The following is a 17,237-nucleotide window of genomic DNA, read 5'->3' on the forward strand; positions in this document are numbered from 1 at the left end:
AGCTGCACTATCTCCACTGCTGCCACAACAACTGGTCTTGGCTTTCCTTTGAAGCTGCTTTGAACCAGCAATGCCAAAGCACAGCCTGAATCCAGGAACAGAGACAGGCTTCAAAGCTGCACACAGACTTGTTTGGGATGAATAAACAGATTTGGAATCCAATCCATTTCTGCTTGTCTAGATGATGATCACCACAAACACATGCAGGACAGAGATATGTCACATGTCCTAAAAAATCTTGCAGGAAATCAAGTCCTAAATAGACACAAAATTTCTCTGATAAAATTCTTTATCAGATAATAGCATATGATATTAAATACTAAAATTAGAGGAATTTCTGTATTTTTTATTCTAGAGTGTCCAAGTCTTTAGATAACTGGCTTATTTGAACAATTTGTTCTCAAAGGCAATTAGCAGCTGACTTTAAAATTGCTCTTGGTGGGGTTCTTTTGTGCTAATGACACCAAAATAGTTATTAATCTATAAAAAACTGAGTATTGCCAACCACAACCTTTCAGTAATCCCTACCGGTAAATCATTAAATTGGCTTATAATAATGAAGTTGATTTTAAAAAATTGTGTTGAAGGTGCTTTTTAAAAGCCTATCTATTTTTTGTTGTTGTTTCTAGAGGTTAGGTATTTTAACTTTTGTTCTTGCGACTGGAAATGTATTTTAAAGGATTTTAGCAAAGGCAATAAAGCTTCCAGGAGGTGGAAACAAAAAAAGTATTGGAAAATTGACAACATGGCAAGTGCTCTGAATTTATGTATTTGTTCCAAATTCAAAGACAACCAAAATGTTATGGAAAATGTCCAAATGATACCATCTCACAAGTACAAATGTCAAATAGTCGCTGGTTGCTATGACTACATGGAAATCTGCTCACCAACAAACTGAGAAAGAATTTTATATCTGATTTTTGATAATGGCACAGCTACTGTTACTGCAGTAGTGAGTCCTGTGGGACAGTGCAAAAATCATGTTATCTCACTATCAGGAAGTGGAAAGTAATCTGCCAAACTACCCCTGCCAAGTGGTATTGGTGCACCAGCAAATCCACAGAAGATACTACAAAACAGACTAAAACAAAATGGCAACTGCCATTGCAGTGGATGGAATCTGAACAATAAATGATTGGTTCCTATTGCTTTACAGTAGTGAAAATTACTGTGGAGATGACAAATTTGGGACAGAAATGGATTGCACGGGATTTGGTTTGTAATTAAGGATCTTCTTACTAGGACAGTTTAAATCAAGGCTGTTCCTGTCCCCATCACAGTAACTGCAATTAGGTCAAAGACTATTCAGCTTTCGGGGCTTTGTTGACATGACAGCCACTTCTAACAGCATTTCATTTAATTTTTACACAAACACATTTGTCTGTTTGGAAAGTGGGCTCCACACCTCACTGCTGTAAGACCAGGTCCCCCTTGGTAATCCCAACCCGTGCCCTGGGGGGCCATACACTGGGGTGCAGAGCAGCACTGGGACAGCTTCAGCCATGTCTAAGCTTTGTCCCAAAATACATTCTGGTCCCTGGACCTAGGTGAAGGGACACAAGTCCTGCAAATGGCACCTGCCCAAGGTATGGGCTTTGGTTGTGACATCTTCCCTACACGAGCATCCAGAGTAAGGTCCAACCCCCACCCCGACTGGACAAAGTAAGCACCTCATCCATGTAACAGGGAGTGTCAAAGGATATCTCAAACCTTGTTTCACCAACTGAGGCACCTCCCAGTGAAGAGAGGGCACGTATCATTGTCCTGGTGAGGGTCCATCCTTACTGCCACCAGACCCCTCAGCCAGAAGGACAGGGCAGCACCTGGTCCACTGTTCCCTTACACCTCAGCACAAACAGTTACCTTAAACTGCTTAAAGTGCTGTGGAAGCTGAACCACCAGGTTGTGATGGCTTCTGTGTGACAGCCACTGAGCAACCCAGCCATGGAGAGCACAGCCATCCTATAAATAACAGTGCCTGCACCACTGCACTCTAACCTGCCTTCCCTTCTAATCAGCAGTGGAGCAAATCCCTGCCCTGCCTTTCACGGAGTCCAAGAAAACAGATGAGTTGTGGTTTTTTCACAGCATGAATTTTCAGGCAGTGTAATCACTGACTTGTGTACCTTTTATTAATTACTGAAATAAATGTCTCTGAAAGTACTCACTACAATTCTGTCTTTAGCAAAGCATTAGGGGTCTGTTCCAGAGGCTCAGAGAGCAATTACATCGGTAAATGCGTATTAACCGTCCAGACTATTATGTTGGGCACAATTTATGATTCTGTTTCCAAGGGATTTATGTCTTAGGAACAGACTGCAGATCAGTAGCAATGAAGAGAGACAATTCCAGCGCTGTGTCACAGAAACACGACCTTGACAGAAACAACAATCTGCCCAAATGCAGATGTGGGCCCAAAGCCAAAAAGGTTTAAGTGAGGCTCTAATAGAAGTAAGGCACTAAGGTCTACACTGGTGAATCTGAACAGCACTTGTAAAGCCATATAATATAAAATCAACCCACTAAATTCACAGCAGAAGTATCAAAATATTCTAAAGTTAAAATACAACCAAGTGTTACATACTTGCAGGAGCATACAAGCATATGTGGATATCCTCAAGGAACTGTACACAAAGGGAACTGAATATTCTCTCATGTTTCTCAGTGTCTCTCTGCTGCTCTCCTCTTTTGCTACAGAGAGGCAGTTAACATACACAGTTAAGTACTTCATTCTTGCACAATAAATGATGATGCATGACCAGCAGAAGTGATCAAGGCATGAAAAATAATCATGAACAAAACAAATTACAGCCTAAATGAAATGGGACCACAGGAATAAGCCACTTTGCACATTTCCATTCAGCTAGAAATGATTATGAACCCTGGGCTATTGTTCCATTTGAAACTAATTTTCTGCTTCTTAAACTGGAGCTCCTAGAAAGGAAGTTTCGGGTCTTTAGCCTTTGCTTTAAATCAATTTGTTTTCCCAGCTAGATTCCCAGGGGTGCAGACAGGGCAGGAGAGGGGATGCAGAGCAGGGAGCGCAAGCGGGCCATGCAGCCATGCAGCGCTATGGGGAGCTCGGCCACGCCGCAGCGCCGCACCAGGGGTTCGCAGCATGCACCGGCACGGCCGTCAGGCGCAGGGCAGGGTGATGCACAAGAGTTCTGACCTCCTTCTCTCTGTCTGATCTTCTAGGTTCCTTCCTAGCCTTTCTCTTCTGGTTTCTCTTATTTTTTTCATCCTTGATTTCCTTCACCGGGACAATTTTCTCCTGGACTATTTCTGAGGTGTGTGCTGTATGGACACTCATTGACCACTCAGAGATGGCACTGGGATCCCAGTAAGAGTTGTCAGTATTGGCAGGGAGAAGGAAGGAGTCAGCTCCTGGAGTGGCATATTCTACAGAGCTGGACTCCACCGGCTGAAATTCATAATAATCCCACTCCAGGCCACTGGAGGTCATTCTTCAACTAATTCTTAAGGCTCTTACTGTGTTTAGGGAATATATCTGTGGAACATGAAAGGGAGCATTTTAATCTCTCCACAACAATTAGCAGCTTTTAAATTTCTGCTTATCATCTGGCAAATTAAAACTTGTTCTTGAATTTGATCAAAATTCAAAAATGAAGTGTTTAGGTTTCTCTTGTTATTTTAAAAAATAAAATGTAGGTCATCGTTTTGGATTTTTGTGTGCTATCACAACAATGCCATAGACCAAAATCAACAAAATAATTTGCTTTTCAATTAAATATAATACTCCCCACTCTCACAGGTGTTTTCATATCTGAACCTAAATTTGTATTCCTGGAAAACAGCAATGAAACATACAGATGTTAATCAACACTTGAAACTAAGATGCCTTCACTGCACACAGTAAAAGTGACTGAAAGCATAATCAATAGATTGCAACTAGAAGAGACTACAAACATATTCTGTGGGGCATAAACTGTAAAAATGAGTTATACAAAGAGAAGCCAAAAGCAGAGAACCTTCTTTGAAGACCTATGTAAAAGGAAAGCAGAAATAGTTTAGTTAATACCTATTGCAAGCAAAAATCTTCATTTGGAGTTTTAGACTTCTGCTTCTACAAGACAAATCCAAACATACCCTTTGAATTTCAGAAACTCCTGAGGCTCTCCTCAACCCCAACCAAATTACTACTACTACTAAATACAGAGCTACACATCAAAATACATTTTAAAGAAAAAGTATCTATGAATCCAGTATGCATATTAATATGGGCATATTCTTAATGCCCATATTAATCATCACATTTAGAAGCAGTATCCAATTGTTGTGAACAAAGCCCCTGAGAAGCTCATACGACAATAAGTCTTCTATGAGCTGAGTATTTCTACAAGTGCAAGACTCTTCACTGAACTGAAATGATGCTAAACACTGATTTACTGATTTTCTATCATGGCTATCACATTTACAAATAAACAGCATAGACTTATGAATAAAAGAGATGATTAAAACAAATGAATCAGACTTATTCAAAAAACAGTTTCCACAGAAACTCAATTTGACCAAATCAGTGGAAACTCTTGCTTTCTTAAAGCAGCAGTTTTCTTTTCTCAGGAAAACTGGCTGTGTTCGTAAAGTATCTACAATTTTGTCTTAAATACCTAATGAACCATTTCTGCTGGGAGAAGTAAAAAAGCATAGCCAGGATACATCTGAATAAACTGATTCTCCCATTGCACTTGCAAATCTGCTCCATTTCACACATGGGCAAAGGGAAAGAATAAAGAGCGCAGGAACAAATTTTCTTCCTGGAAAAAAAAATTTCCCTGCAGAAACCTGGCCACATCAGTACCCCAGTGCCAAGCTCGTCAGGTAGACTGCTCATGTCTCCCAGGGAATCAGCTATTCACGCAGAGAAAGAAACCAGTTTTCCAGTTGCTATAGACTTTTAACTCTCTAGACACAAACAAATGCCCAAAGGCATTTTTAAAAGGCACCTAGACATTTCCAGGGTCCTTCTACTAGTCATACAGGTGCCACTACTAACACCCTTGGACCTCTATGGCCTTTGAAGACTCTCCACCTTATATATTACAGGGAGAACAAAAGCAACTCTACTTCAAACTTCATCCAGCGTGACTTCTTTAAGTCTTTAATTGCTAAAAGTTAGCAATTAATTTGAAGAAATCATGATTATTCAACTGCTATTGCACATTTCAGCACACACACATTTTCACCAGTGAGGGAACGAAAACCACGTTACCTGTCACTCCAAAGCACCTTAAAGCCCAGTCCTAGATTAGAACTACTCTTACAGAAACCCAAGAAATTCCAGCAACTTATGTATTTTACCAAACGAACACAAACTACCGTGTGCTAAATTCAAAGCTGGCTTTTGTGCTGCTGCCTCACCACACAAGAACCTCAGAGATGTGACCACCCCCACATGAAGGGTAGTGCCATCAGGATGATCTCCCCATGGCACAGCACTGTGCTATGGGCAGCTGTTCTGCACGCTGAGGGATGTCTCTACTCAGAAAGCATCTCCCACTTCAGGCAAACCCAAAAATGGGTTGTGTCCCCTACCTGATGTCCTCCAGCGGGTTCCCACAATGAACTCCTAGTGCATTTCTACCAGAAGCAGCAGATGACGACTCTCGCACCCGCCTGGCACAAGCAGAGCTCTTATAAAGCTCCACAGCTTGAACAAGAGGACTAAGCTATGCACTGAAAACCACCACATTTTACATTGTTTCCCATACACTTTTGCATCTCTAATAGAGGTTCCATCTCTGAACTAGAAAATAGACAGGTTTTGTTTCCATTTAATCCTACTTCAAAGAAGTGAATGTCTACTGTAATTTGCAAGTCACCTTTTCCCCTCCACCCCAAGTTAGAAGGTTGTATCTACTTACATCATCCTGAATATCCAGATCACAACCTGCCTTCAACAAAACCTGGACAACGTGGAGATGACCCTTGTAGGCAGCAAGATGCAGGGGGGTCCGGCCATGCTATGAATGAGAAGAAAATTATAATACCTTAAGATGAATTTTTATGCATGGTAGTTAAATAAGAGTTTCATCTCCTTTTCATCATTCTTCTGTCTGTACCTCACCTGCAATAGTAGCAACTGGCATGTATTATTGTGACAAAGGCTTTACCTTGGTTTTGTGAAAGCTGAAAACTTCTCCTCCACCTTCTGCAACATTTCAGTTTATCTTGATGACACTCTACAGAAGGGATACTATATTCATATAAGGGTCCTTCCTTACAGATTCAGATCTGGCTCTGTGTCCATGCCTAAGCAGAATTCATGACTCTCTTGTTTCTGTCCCTCTGGAGCATGGAACTATCAACTACTTTCACCTTCCCTCTATACAGCCAACTTGCAATAACTGGCTAATTCATATATTGTAATGGGCACTGTCTTTGCAACAGAGATAAGAATTACTGAGCTCTTGCACATGACAGATGCTCCCCTGAAAAGGAATGGAAGGCATGTAGTCATTCCAAGGAACTTCATGTGTATGACAATCAACTTCATTTTGCTAAAGATCTGCCAGTTTTTTTTAGACATACTTATTTTTATCCCTCTCTCAGTAAAATCTCAAAGTGAGTGAAACACCTTAAGATCTGTGAAACAACAACACTAAAACTGTTCACTGCAGGTTATTTAATGGCAGTAAATGAAACAGGATTCCAACAATTGCTAAATTCACAAAGTATCTTCCCAAAGAATGCTGTTTTCTCTGCTAGGCATTTTGTGAGGGTCACATTAAAAGTCACGTGACTCTTCACCTGTATTTATTATATATCTTCACTATCAGTGCTGTTGTCTATTTTTCCACCCAATGATTTATCCTGCAAAGGAACATAAACAGCCCTAACACATCAACCACAGAAGGGGCAAACACTTCAAGAGCTGTCTGACTAGTGGCTTGAAGTACACTGAAGGCAACCACTGGCTCTCTGAGGTTTTAAGCAACTTCTTCACTAAGAAAATTACTTCCAAGTATGTAATAAACCAAGCTCAAGACAAGATTGTTTTCATACAGCAAACCCCATACCCACATACCTGGTAATGCCTTGTTAACTTGGCCTTTTCAGTGCAAAAAGGAAAAACACTGTTGGAATCAACAGAATGGCTGAGGGCAAAATGTTTGTTGTGCCATTACTGATTAGTTGTGCTGTGCTTCAGAAACACAAAGTGTTGATCAATTGTCCTACATTATTGACTTAAAGGGACAGATCTGAGGACAAAATCCTCACTCACACTACGACACATGGATCTCTCAAAACCTGAATGTTGTCCCCTGCTGGCAGCAGCAGTCCACTCCCGTGAGAGAAACTTCCATTCTTGTCCTGCTAAAGGCGTGGGAAGGGCTCATTTTTGTTGTCACCACTGCCCCTGGACACCATCCAGCCTCCTGCCTGGGTGCCTCTGGCTCTATCTGGCCACAGGTCCCTAAAATCCTGTCCCTGTATCGAAGGGCATTGACCTGCACTGACCACACTTCCTTCTCCATCAGCCTGGAGAAGAGCCAGGGGTATGCTGCTGTTCCAGCTAGCTCAATAGCAGAGGGCATAAAATCCCCAGGTAATAGAGGAATAAAAAGAAATAGAGAAAGGAGAAAAAAAAGAATAAAATAATTTTTTTTTAATACCAAACTGACAAATCATTTCCAACAATGAACAGTATGTTTGGATTATGAATATGTGCTGTGAATCAGCACATTCAGATTTACAGGTCCTGACTTTCTACATTCCTTAATGACAATAAATTAATCACCTAATCCAGGCATCTATCTCACTTCCTGGAAGGTTATTAATACACCATGAAAACAATTTATAGCAATCTGTGCATGGAGAAGGAAAAATTCCAAACAAACCCAACCTGAAGCCAGCTCATGTGCTTTAAAAGGAAAGCGTCAACAACATGAATATATTTTCCAGCAGGGAAACTTTCTGATAAGATAACCAGCTCTAACCACTACAAAAAATGCTGACATGCAGTTAAAGGTACTGTGTTAAAAGTAAGCTAAGAAAGCAGAATAGGAGTTTATTTGAATACAAGGGACATATTTTCCTCACCAAATACACCTTCCTGGGCAATTGTCACATGAGCTATGCCTGCTGGCAAGGTTGAGCTGGAAGACTAAAGCATCATTTTTATTCCAGAGTGTTCATGTGTTTCAGATTCTCTATCCAGAAATATAGGTTGAGAGTCATCTCACCTACTGGAAAACCCTAAAGACAGTCCTTCAGGAACCAGAGTTTCTGCACACATGCAGTCCTTGAGTTCTTCCTACTTTAAAGGGACACTATAAACAAAAACTATGACACTAACCAGGAAAGGAGACTGGGAAGGAAGATCAATTCCAGCATATTACACTGATTAGAGGCTCAGGCTTTTGGAAGAGCACTGACCATCTCAAGATTAATCACAACCCTGCAAGAACCAGCAATGCCAGATTTTCTTTTTCTTCCCAGCAACATCAAAATGAGAGCAGAGATGGGTGGTACAGCTGGACACTTGTTCCAGTGCAGGTAATGCAAACACCTGGAAAACCACCAAATCCCCACACAAATACACATACACACAGGTATGGATGTACATACACACACCAATCCAGAACAAACTGTGAGGAAGAGACAAGGCAATTTGGGTGCCCCTCATGCTGTGATGACAAATTTGGAGCAGAGCAAGCTTTGGAGAAAAACACTGAACAAGTCCACGCCACACCAGCAAGTCAGGGCTGCTCTTGCCTTCCTTAAGTCAAACCACCAACCCACCAAGTTTTTCTCTCACAGCAATTCATCCTACACAAAATATATAGGGTGCAGAGAGATGAAGGCAGACAGACAAAACTGTCTCTGTGTGTCTCCTCCAGAAAGACATTCTGCACTCAACGCAGCAGTAAAGAGAGGGTTTATCTGAATACACACAAGGGACCTGGGGGGAAAGAAAACATACAAACCAGAGTGTCTCCTAGATGCTCACTTCAAGGACACAACACCAAATCCAGGGACTGTTCCACATGCAGATTACTGACTTAGAAGCTTGTGAGCCTTGCCAAATATGAACTGTTAATGTTTTGGGGGTTATTACAAATACAAATGAGACATTGCTACAACTTGGGATTAATGAACCAATAAAGCAGTCATTCATATGTAAAAAAAAAAGCAATTTGGACTTCTATTCAAATGTAAACAATTGCTTCATCAGGCAACAAATCATACAAATGGCCCTGTGTCACGGACTTATTGACAAAATAAATGGGACCTATTGGACTAAGGCTGCAACTTGCAGCCACCGTGGCACACTGCTGTAGCTGCGGGGTGTATGGGGTCACAGCCAAGCACTACAAACAGCCACACGAACTTCAGCAGTGAAAGGCAAGGGTAGATTTTTGTTTGCATTAAATCTGCACTCTAACTTCCAGACACTGACGGGCAGCTGTCGATACACACCACTTAAAGCAGAATCCTCCCAGCACTGCTGCCAATGTTCATGCACTGCACAACCAAACCCATACCGGGGGGCTCAGCACCATAAGCATGATCTGTCCTTGTGTTTATGTATGTGTAGGTACTTTTCTGCAGGTACATCCAGTTCTCCATCTCACCCTACTCTTGTGATGCACAAGGACTGTTATTTATTCATCCATTCTGCACTCAGAAAAAACATGCCTGTCTGCATTTTATTGGAAAGCCTGAAAGCAAAATCCAAGCCCTGTCACATTGTTCATGCTGGTAATTTGTTGGACTGTTCTCCATGAATAACCTGCTCACTCAAGTCAGCAGAAAGCTTCTCATTGACCTCAACAAGCATTCAGCAAGTTCCTAAGTGTTTGTTAGTCCCTTTTAATTTATCTTTATTTATTGTTTAAAACAGACACAAATAGCTTTTCAAACTGAAGGAGTGCAAAAATGTGAAAGCACCAAAACACATTTGTTTTTTTGTTTCTCTCTTTGCTTAAAAAAGAAGAAAAAGAGAGGCTGCTTTAAAGAACTCAACATGCTCTGAAGTTAAGACTTGAAGTACCCCAGCATTACAAAAGTGTTGCCATATGGTGTGTTCATAACATGAACTACTTCAGAAGTTAAATCAAACAATTACTGAATGAAAACAGAAGCACTACCTTTTGCATTTCTTTAGGGCTTTCTTTCTGAATGATCATCCATTCTCTGCAGAATTCAATTTTGTAGGTATGATCAGTGCAGGAGCCTGCTCCAGCACAAGTTTCTCATGGATTCACAGGTGTCTTTCAGGCATCCCTCTGCTCTAGTATGGGTCTGCCTCCACTGGCTGCAGGGGAATCTCAGCTTCACCATCTGAAGCACCTCCTCCTCCACTGACCTTGGTGTCTGCAGAGTTGTTCCTCTCACATATTCTCACGGCTGTTCCCTGGCTATAATTACATCTTATCTGTAACTTTTTTTTTTTTCCTTCTTAAATATGTTATCCCAGAGGGGTTACCACCATTTCTGACTGGCCAAGCCTTGACCAGCAGCACATCCATCTTGGGGCCACCTGGCAGTGGCTCTGCCAGACCTGGGGAAGCTTTTGGCAGCTTCTCACAGAAAGTACACCCATAGTCCTTCCCTCTACCAAAACCTGGCCATGCAAACCCAATACCCTCAGGAAAAGGACAACAACATCCTGGGAGGACAGCAAGGCACATCAGCTCAGCAATAAGTCCCAGGGCTTTTGTGCCAAAGATGCAGCTGTCAATAATTTCACTGAAAGAGAGCTCTAAAAAAGAATTGAAAGAAGGGACTAGCTTTCTTGCTTGGAAGAAAAGGCTTAAGTTCTTAGTTTTCCAGTTTTTGCAGCTTATTCACCAAAGTACTTGATAAGGGTACCTGCTTGTAGGATCAGCTGGCAAGTATGACTGGTTGTTCAGGGTATTTTTTGCCCTTTTCATAAGGGAATCAGCTACACATTTCACACCTGTGAAGAATGTCAGACAAAAAGGTGTAAAAATGGAAATTATCTCTTTGTCACATCAGGCAGAACAGTGACAGAGCACCCTGGTCAAGCAGGTGCCCTTTGAGAAGAACAAAGCCACAAAGCCTCTGCTGAGCACCACACCTGCCCTGGGCCACAACCCCACGTGGCTGGTGGCAGAGGTTCAGCACCACAACGAGTGCCCAATGCATGTGCCACACAGTGCCACCAGCCCTCTGTGGGCTCCCTGATGTCAGATTGCCATCACCTGGGGCTGTGTGACCTAGCACCATCAGCTCCTCTTTACATATTTCAAAAGACCCCAAATCTGGAATGAGCCTGAGGGTCCCTCACTGGAGTCAGAGGAGATGCACATTTCCATACCAACTTCACGTGCACAGATGCCTTGCTAGTAATGCTGTCAAAATGAACCAAGTGCATCCTCACCGTAATGCTGAAGTCAGCACCTGGACATATGTATGTGTATTCTCCATTGGATTTTGTTTCTTTCACATTCTTCCTCTTTTTTTCTGAAATCATCTACTCAAAAGTGGCAAAAATGAAATACTACTTTGCAGCTGAATTGTTGTTTACTGAAGCAACAATTAACCACATCATATGACCTTACATACAGGACAAAACCAGAACTGGACAAGTCAGCTACAAGGCGTTTACTAGTAATTGGTTTGCTACAGAGAATATCCTTCATTTTTCTTGGGCTATGCTCAATTAATCCTTTTTGAATAAGGAACTCTAGCATTTATCTCTAGATCCTGGACACTTTAATCTGTGACTCTGCTGTGTTATTCACAACAATTGGTCTGTGCCTACAGATACAGATCAGAAAGATATTTAAAGCCTGATGAGATGGGGGAACTTTTTCTTTCTCTCCAAAGAGCTTTGTCTCGATGTATATTCTTCCAATAAAACCCAGAGAATTCTGCAGTAAGTTTGGTTGACTAGCACTAAATCCATTTTTTTTCTTTTTTGGAAGCAAACCCCTGTAATTTATAATTAGGCAGAACAAACTGAAAACTACTAATGAAAGCAGAAGACATACAGGTAAACCAGATCTAAGGCAGGCACATGGATATATTTCTTTTTATGCTTCATTGTGCAATGAGTTTTATCTTGGGAGAGAAGAGGGTTCTGGGTTTCCATTTATCTGAAAGCTTGGTCTCTTTAACTGCACTACAAAAATTCTGCCATCTAATTTCCACTATAAAATTAAGAACCTCTGTCCTGAAAGTTGTTCTTCTTTTGTGTTTGTTCTGCTTAGTAGAAGACTGCACAAGAACCTGTTGCGGCGATGGCTAAAAAAACCCTCCAGATTTCCAGTTTCAATACACTTGAGTCTAATTTATACATCCTTGCTCTTGTGACAACCTTGTGCTTTACTTTAAACAGATCTTTCTCCTTCCAGCCTTTGTGTGTCATCAGATTAGCAAGCCAAGCTATTCCAGGGTATGTTTATACAGCCATAGGCAAATATGCACATGCTCTCCCTATGCAGCTGGCTGCCTGGGTGACAGCCAGATGCAAATCCCACACTGTGTACACCTGGACATCATGGAGCTTGAATGGATGGGCTCTGGTGAGAGCACCAGGTTGGTCTTACAGCTCTTGGTTTGCACTGAGCTCAGCCCTCTCTGCCTGACAGTGTGGGAGGAGTAACAGTCTGTGTGCCTTCCAAACACCCCTTACATACAGCCTTGCCTGCTGCTCTGAGACAGTCCCTGCTCCTCTGTGTGCACTCCTCCACAGTCTTGCAGATCTGACTTCATCTCTTCTGAGCAGGGCTTGTCACCAGGCTACCCAAGTACCTCATCTGTACTGTCTGTCGGTGTGCTGGGATGCATCCAGAAGGACAAGAGGGCCAGCTTTTGTCATCTTCCCTCTCTGGGCTCCACAGGGATGACCCACAACTTCTAGGAAAGAGTAACTACAGTGCTGTAGTACCTGGTGAGCTACAAGGATGGCCTCAGAGCTCAAAGCTCTCCAGCATGGTTGGCAAGAACATGGCTCCACAGAAACACCAGCACTTTGCACCTGGCCACAATTTTGCTGCCAAATGAGCTTTGCTTTGATTTTCCACACAGAGCAGAACAACAAAGCAAGGGAGCCACCTATGTCATATAGGAAAGAAAAGCTTGTCAACTCTAGGAAATCTGCATATATCAAATCAACCTGATTTTGGATTTCAAAGTCAAATTTACACTATTTGTTTTTTATTGTAATTAGTAGAGGTCCCTCAGCAGCCTCAAAGCTCATAATCTTAAAAAAAAAAAAAAACAAAAAACAAACAAACAAAAGCAAACACAACCACAAAACCCTGAGCTGCCATTCAGGTATGTTTAAGTCAGTATTTCCTGGTCTATTACTGACTACCTTTAAGAGTTGTTCATCAGCTACAGAGCTGCTTGGACAACAGAACCCAAGAGCTGTCTACATGGGACGGTTCATGCTTATTACATCTGTGCCTTGTATGTACCAGCAAGAGGCTACTCATTTTGGCAAACAAAACTTACAAACACCGGTTGTGCTTGGATCACTCCAACTTTCAAAAGAAGTATTATCTACAACTCAAACACTGTGAAGGGACTGAAAACAACTGTCACTGACAGATAAGCATTCTGTCTTTTCCTCTTTTTATCCAATGTGCTTTCTATCTGTAAATACGAACTTCCATATATATGTAATGTTCAAAACCAATATGGAAACACAAATAAAAGTAGATAGAATGGAGAACAACAGTTCATCAAAACAGCACACCCCACATTTTATGTTACAGTTCTAAAGATTTGACTTACCTAGTTCTTTTTAAGGTTTTCTGCTGATCAAACCTTCTCTGCAACAGGCAATTAAATCTCATCTTTTCTAAGATAGTATTATTTATAACATGTTGAGCATTAGGAATAGGTGAATATCAGTTTGAACTCACTTGTATCTAAGCAGAAATCCTTTGACTCTGACTTTTCTCAAAGGTATGGGCAACACAATTTGCAGCTCCCAAGTTTGGAACTGACTGAGGGACTACATAAAACAAATCAATGAAGAGGTTGGCTGTAAGTGAGGCTGCTGCACCAAGAGATTTCAGCAGCAAGAAACTTTCTGCATCCCTTTACCCTGCCACAAGAGGTGGCTTTTCCCCATCCCCTCACCCAGGGAGATGGGTGCCCTGAACCGCCTTCACTTGACAGTGATGAATCGCTCCATTCATCTGGTCACACAGCATTCAGAAGTCAATGCATGCTTTGAAAAATGTTGCTCCCCTCTGTCGACACACTGTTTGCAAGAGCTAAGTGTTCATCACAGCTGCACCCACTGCAAAGGGTATAAACACAAGACGTGCACTATATTGCAAATTTGCGTGAGCTATTAAGTGCAAACTTTAAGGAAATCTGAACACTAACTTCAGTCACATTCAAATTGGTGAAGCTAGGAGGGCATTTTCACAGACAATGGTCTAGAAGCATTACATTAGTTCCCAGGGCTTTTGCAAAGCGTTTTTCTCTCGTTACCTTGGTAACTGCTACCTTGGCACCCCTGTTGATAAGCTGCACCACATTCTCCACTTGGCCTTTGTAGGCGGCTACAAGCAGGCGTTCCGAAAGCACGGCGACCACATCCTGCTGGCTCATGAATTAGGAGAGAAAGGTTTTCAGGTTTCTTCAGTCCAAAAACAAAGGCTTGGGATCAGTTCAAGCAGCGTGCAGGCAGGCGAGGAAGGATTCCAGCTCCCTGGACAGAGATGCTATTGCTATGCCATCCATTGGACCTATGGATCAGAAAACAGCACTGCTGTCAGCCAGCTTTCAGAAACACAGCAGCTCCTCCCTGAGCGTTCATCTTCACATTGGCTTGGGAGGGGATCACAAAAACTCCTCAGAACCTCCTGAAGACATTGTACTTCTGTTACAAGGTGAAGACAGTAGCACATTTTCAATGTGCCCTCATTCCCCTTGGCTGGGACAAAAATCCTTAAACTTTCTGAGAGCTTAACTCTCTTTCAGCCTAACTTCTGTTTGTGTGGTCCCCTTTCATCCTCTCTCCCCCCACCAGGTTTCCCGGTCTTTAATTAGCCAAGGACGGGTTAACTACTGCTGGCCAAAGGAACAAGAATAGGTTATAGTTACTGGCTGCTGATATAAATATACAAACCTCTGCCCTGGAAGGATTGAGTGCACTCAGCAATTAAAGGCAGCTGACTGTTCCCTCACAAGTATAAAATGCTTCACAGCCTCCCCTGAACCATCCCAAGGACACTGCTGGGAAAGATCACAACCTGCTCATCTTTGTTGTCACTGAGAAATTATGTTCTCCCCCGCAAGCTGACATCATTCCCCACTGACCCCAGAAACAATTCAGATTTAGCACTCATCATGCAAACTGTATGTTTGTCTTCCCAGGCTTCACTGACCCATCCAACGAGCCATCAGAGCTGAAAAGAGTTTTCTGCTATAATTACAGAAAATGTATCCACTGATCACTTTGAGCTGTGGGATCCAGAACCTGCCCAGTTTGGGAAGATTTCAGCTTTATTTGTGCTTTTCTCACTTTAGTATTTAATTGTTTCAGTACAGGAAAAACACCTTCAAGATATCCAGTGTATTTACAAATTATCTGTCCTCCTCTCTTGAAATATCACTGCACTGCTCCTTAACAGCCACCAGTACACAACACTCTGCACAGTCGAAGAGTAATAGGTACAGGGTCCAGATGATCTTGGAGATCAATACTGGAATACAATGTCTTTCACCCTTATGTTATCCTTTAAATCCATCTCAGAACAGATATATCTAAAACTGTAGGTTAATTTTTAGTAGTAGACAGCAACATAATTTAATTTGCACTCCTAAGGTGATTTGTATTAACAAATCTTAGAATGTTTTATGAGCTTTAATTCTTATAACACCCTTTGAGGTGAACAATATGCAGAAGAATATTACATGCATCTTAGAAAAAGGCCCTTGAAAGCATAGAAAAGGGCTTTCTCTGAGGTCGATAAAAATTATGCCAAAGCCAGTAAAAACTCCAGGTAACTGACTTTTGATTTCTAAGTATAAGCATTAGGCAATACTATTTCCAGGTAAAAGATTCAAGTTAGCTTTTCCTCACCTTTCTCTTCCTTTCTAAGTGCAAACATGTTTGGAGCAACATGGAAATAGCTGCACATTTATTTAGAGAAACCAGACAAAGAGTTTCTCAGCCTCAAAGTCAGCATAACATAGGACAACAGAGGAGTGGTGCTGTACCCTGTGCCACTGGGCTGGCTTCACCCACACCCTCAGTGTGATGGACACGGTTTGTACCCTGGTAAAATGGAAAATAGGGAAGATGGAAGAAAAAACCCTCATGTCCTTCACTAGCACATCATACCCTGCTCCTCTGGCAGAGTGTTGTACACATTATAGTAGAAACCATTTAAAAAGTGCCAAGAAACACAAATGGCCTACACTTAGTAATTTGATCTGTGACAAACAATGCAAGTTTCAGTCTTACCTACTCAAGTATTTGGTTTCCAGTGGTGCTCCCAAAGCAAGCGGAACACCCACCCTCCCTCCATACCTCCCATCACCTACCAATGATCCCGGCTCCCTGCTCACAACACATCCCTGACTCTCCCATCACATCCCAAAGTGGAGCTGCCACAACCCAGGAGCACACCCCACAGCTCCCCTCTGTGACCAGTACACAGTGCAGGGCACACCTTACAACAGGGAGATTTTCAGGCAGAGGATGGTGTGTTTCTGTGCCAGCCCCTGCCTGGGCAGTGGTAGTTTCCAGGTGAATTGTGCCATCACTTGTTTGCCCCCAGCCTTACCCCTAAGCTGGCTGCAACGCTTTGGCTGGAGGCATGTACAATACACTGACATCTTAAAACATTTCTGGTCAGAACCTACTTGGTTTTCTTACCTCTTAAATTAAAAAAAAAAAAAAAACCAACAAAAACAAAACAATGCAGTGACATCATTGTCACTGACAGATTTGCATATTCACTACAAAAATCTCAGTCTCAATGGAGACATTTTCCTGATACACTGATATTTCTGAGCAAGTTTGCAGAAACCACAGATGCTCATCACATCTTAGCCACACCACTAGAAAGACAGTAATACCTCAACAATGTAGGGCTGGAAAAGTCTGGATAACCTATGCAAGGTAAATGCTGGAAATCATACTCCCTAGCTGAATTGTTCTCCCTCTCTCACACTGTTTTCCCATTACTGCAGCACACTGAGATCATGAGCCTCCTCCTGCCATGCCCTGCCACACTGGAGTGATGGACTGTGACTACATCACTGCTATCATG

The 17,237-nt window shown here is 42.1% G+C and overlaps 1 protein-coding gene across 7 annotated transcripts in view; it reads right to left on the bottom strand.

Annotated features, from left to right (window-relative positions):
• ANKRD6 (ankyrin repeat domain 6) overlaps nt 1–17,237 on the bottom strand; it is an 83,580-nt gene that overhangs the window by 16,888 nt on the left and 49,455 nt on the right. For 3 of the 7 annotated variants that reach the window (XM_053939678.1, XM_053939679.1, XM_053939677.1), the window contains 2 exons: nt 14,446–14,702; nt 5,886–5,984 (listed from right to left, as the gene is read on the bottom strand). In XM_053939678.1, the coding sequence (XP_053795653.1) occupies nt 5,886–5,984; nt 14,446–14,565 (219 nt within the window). In that variant the 5' untranslated portion in view covers nt 14,566–14,702. Of the gene's footprint in view, nt 1–3,172; nt 3,512–5,885; nt 5,985–14,445; nt 14,703–17,237 lie in introns of all 7 variants that reach the window. The other 4 variants (XM_053939676.1, XM_053939674.1, XM_053939675.1 and 1 more) reach the window with 2 other exon arrangements.

This window comes from Vidua chalybeata, chromosome 3, assembly GCF_026979565.1.
Source record: "Vidua chalybeata isolate OUT-0048 chromosome 3, bVidCha1 merged haplotype, whole genome shotgun sequence".
NCBI classification, from domain to species: Eukaryota; Metazoa; Chordata; class Aves; order Passeriformes; family Viduidae; genus Vidua; species Vidua chalybeata.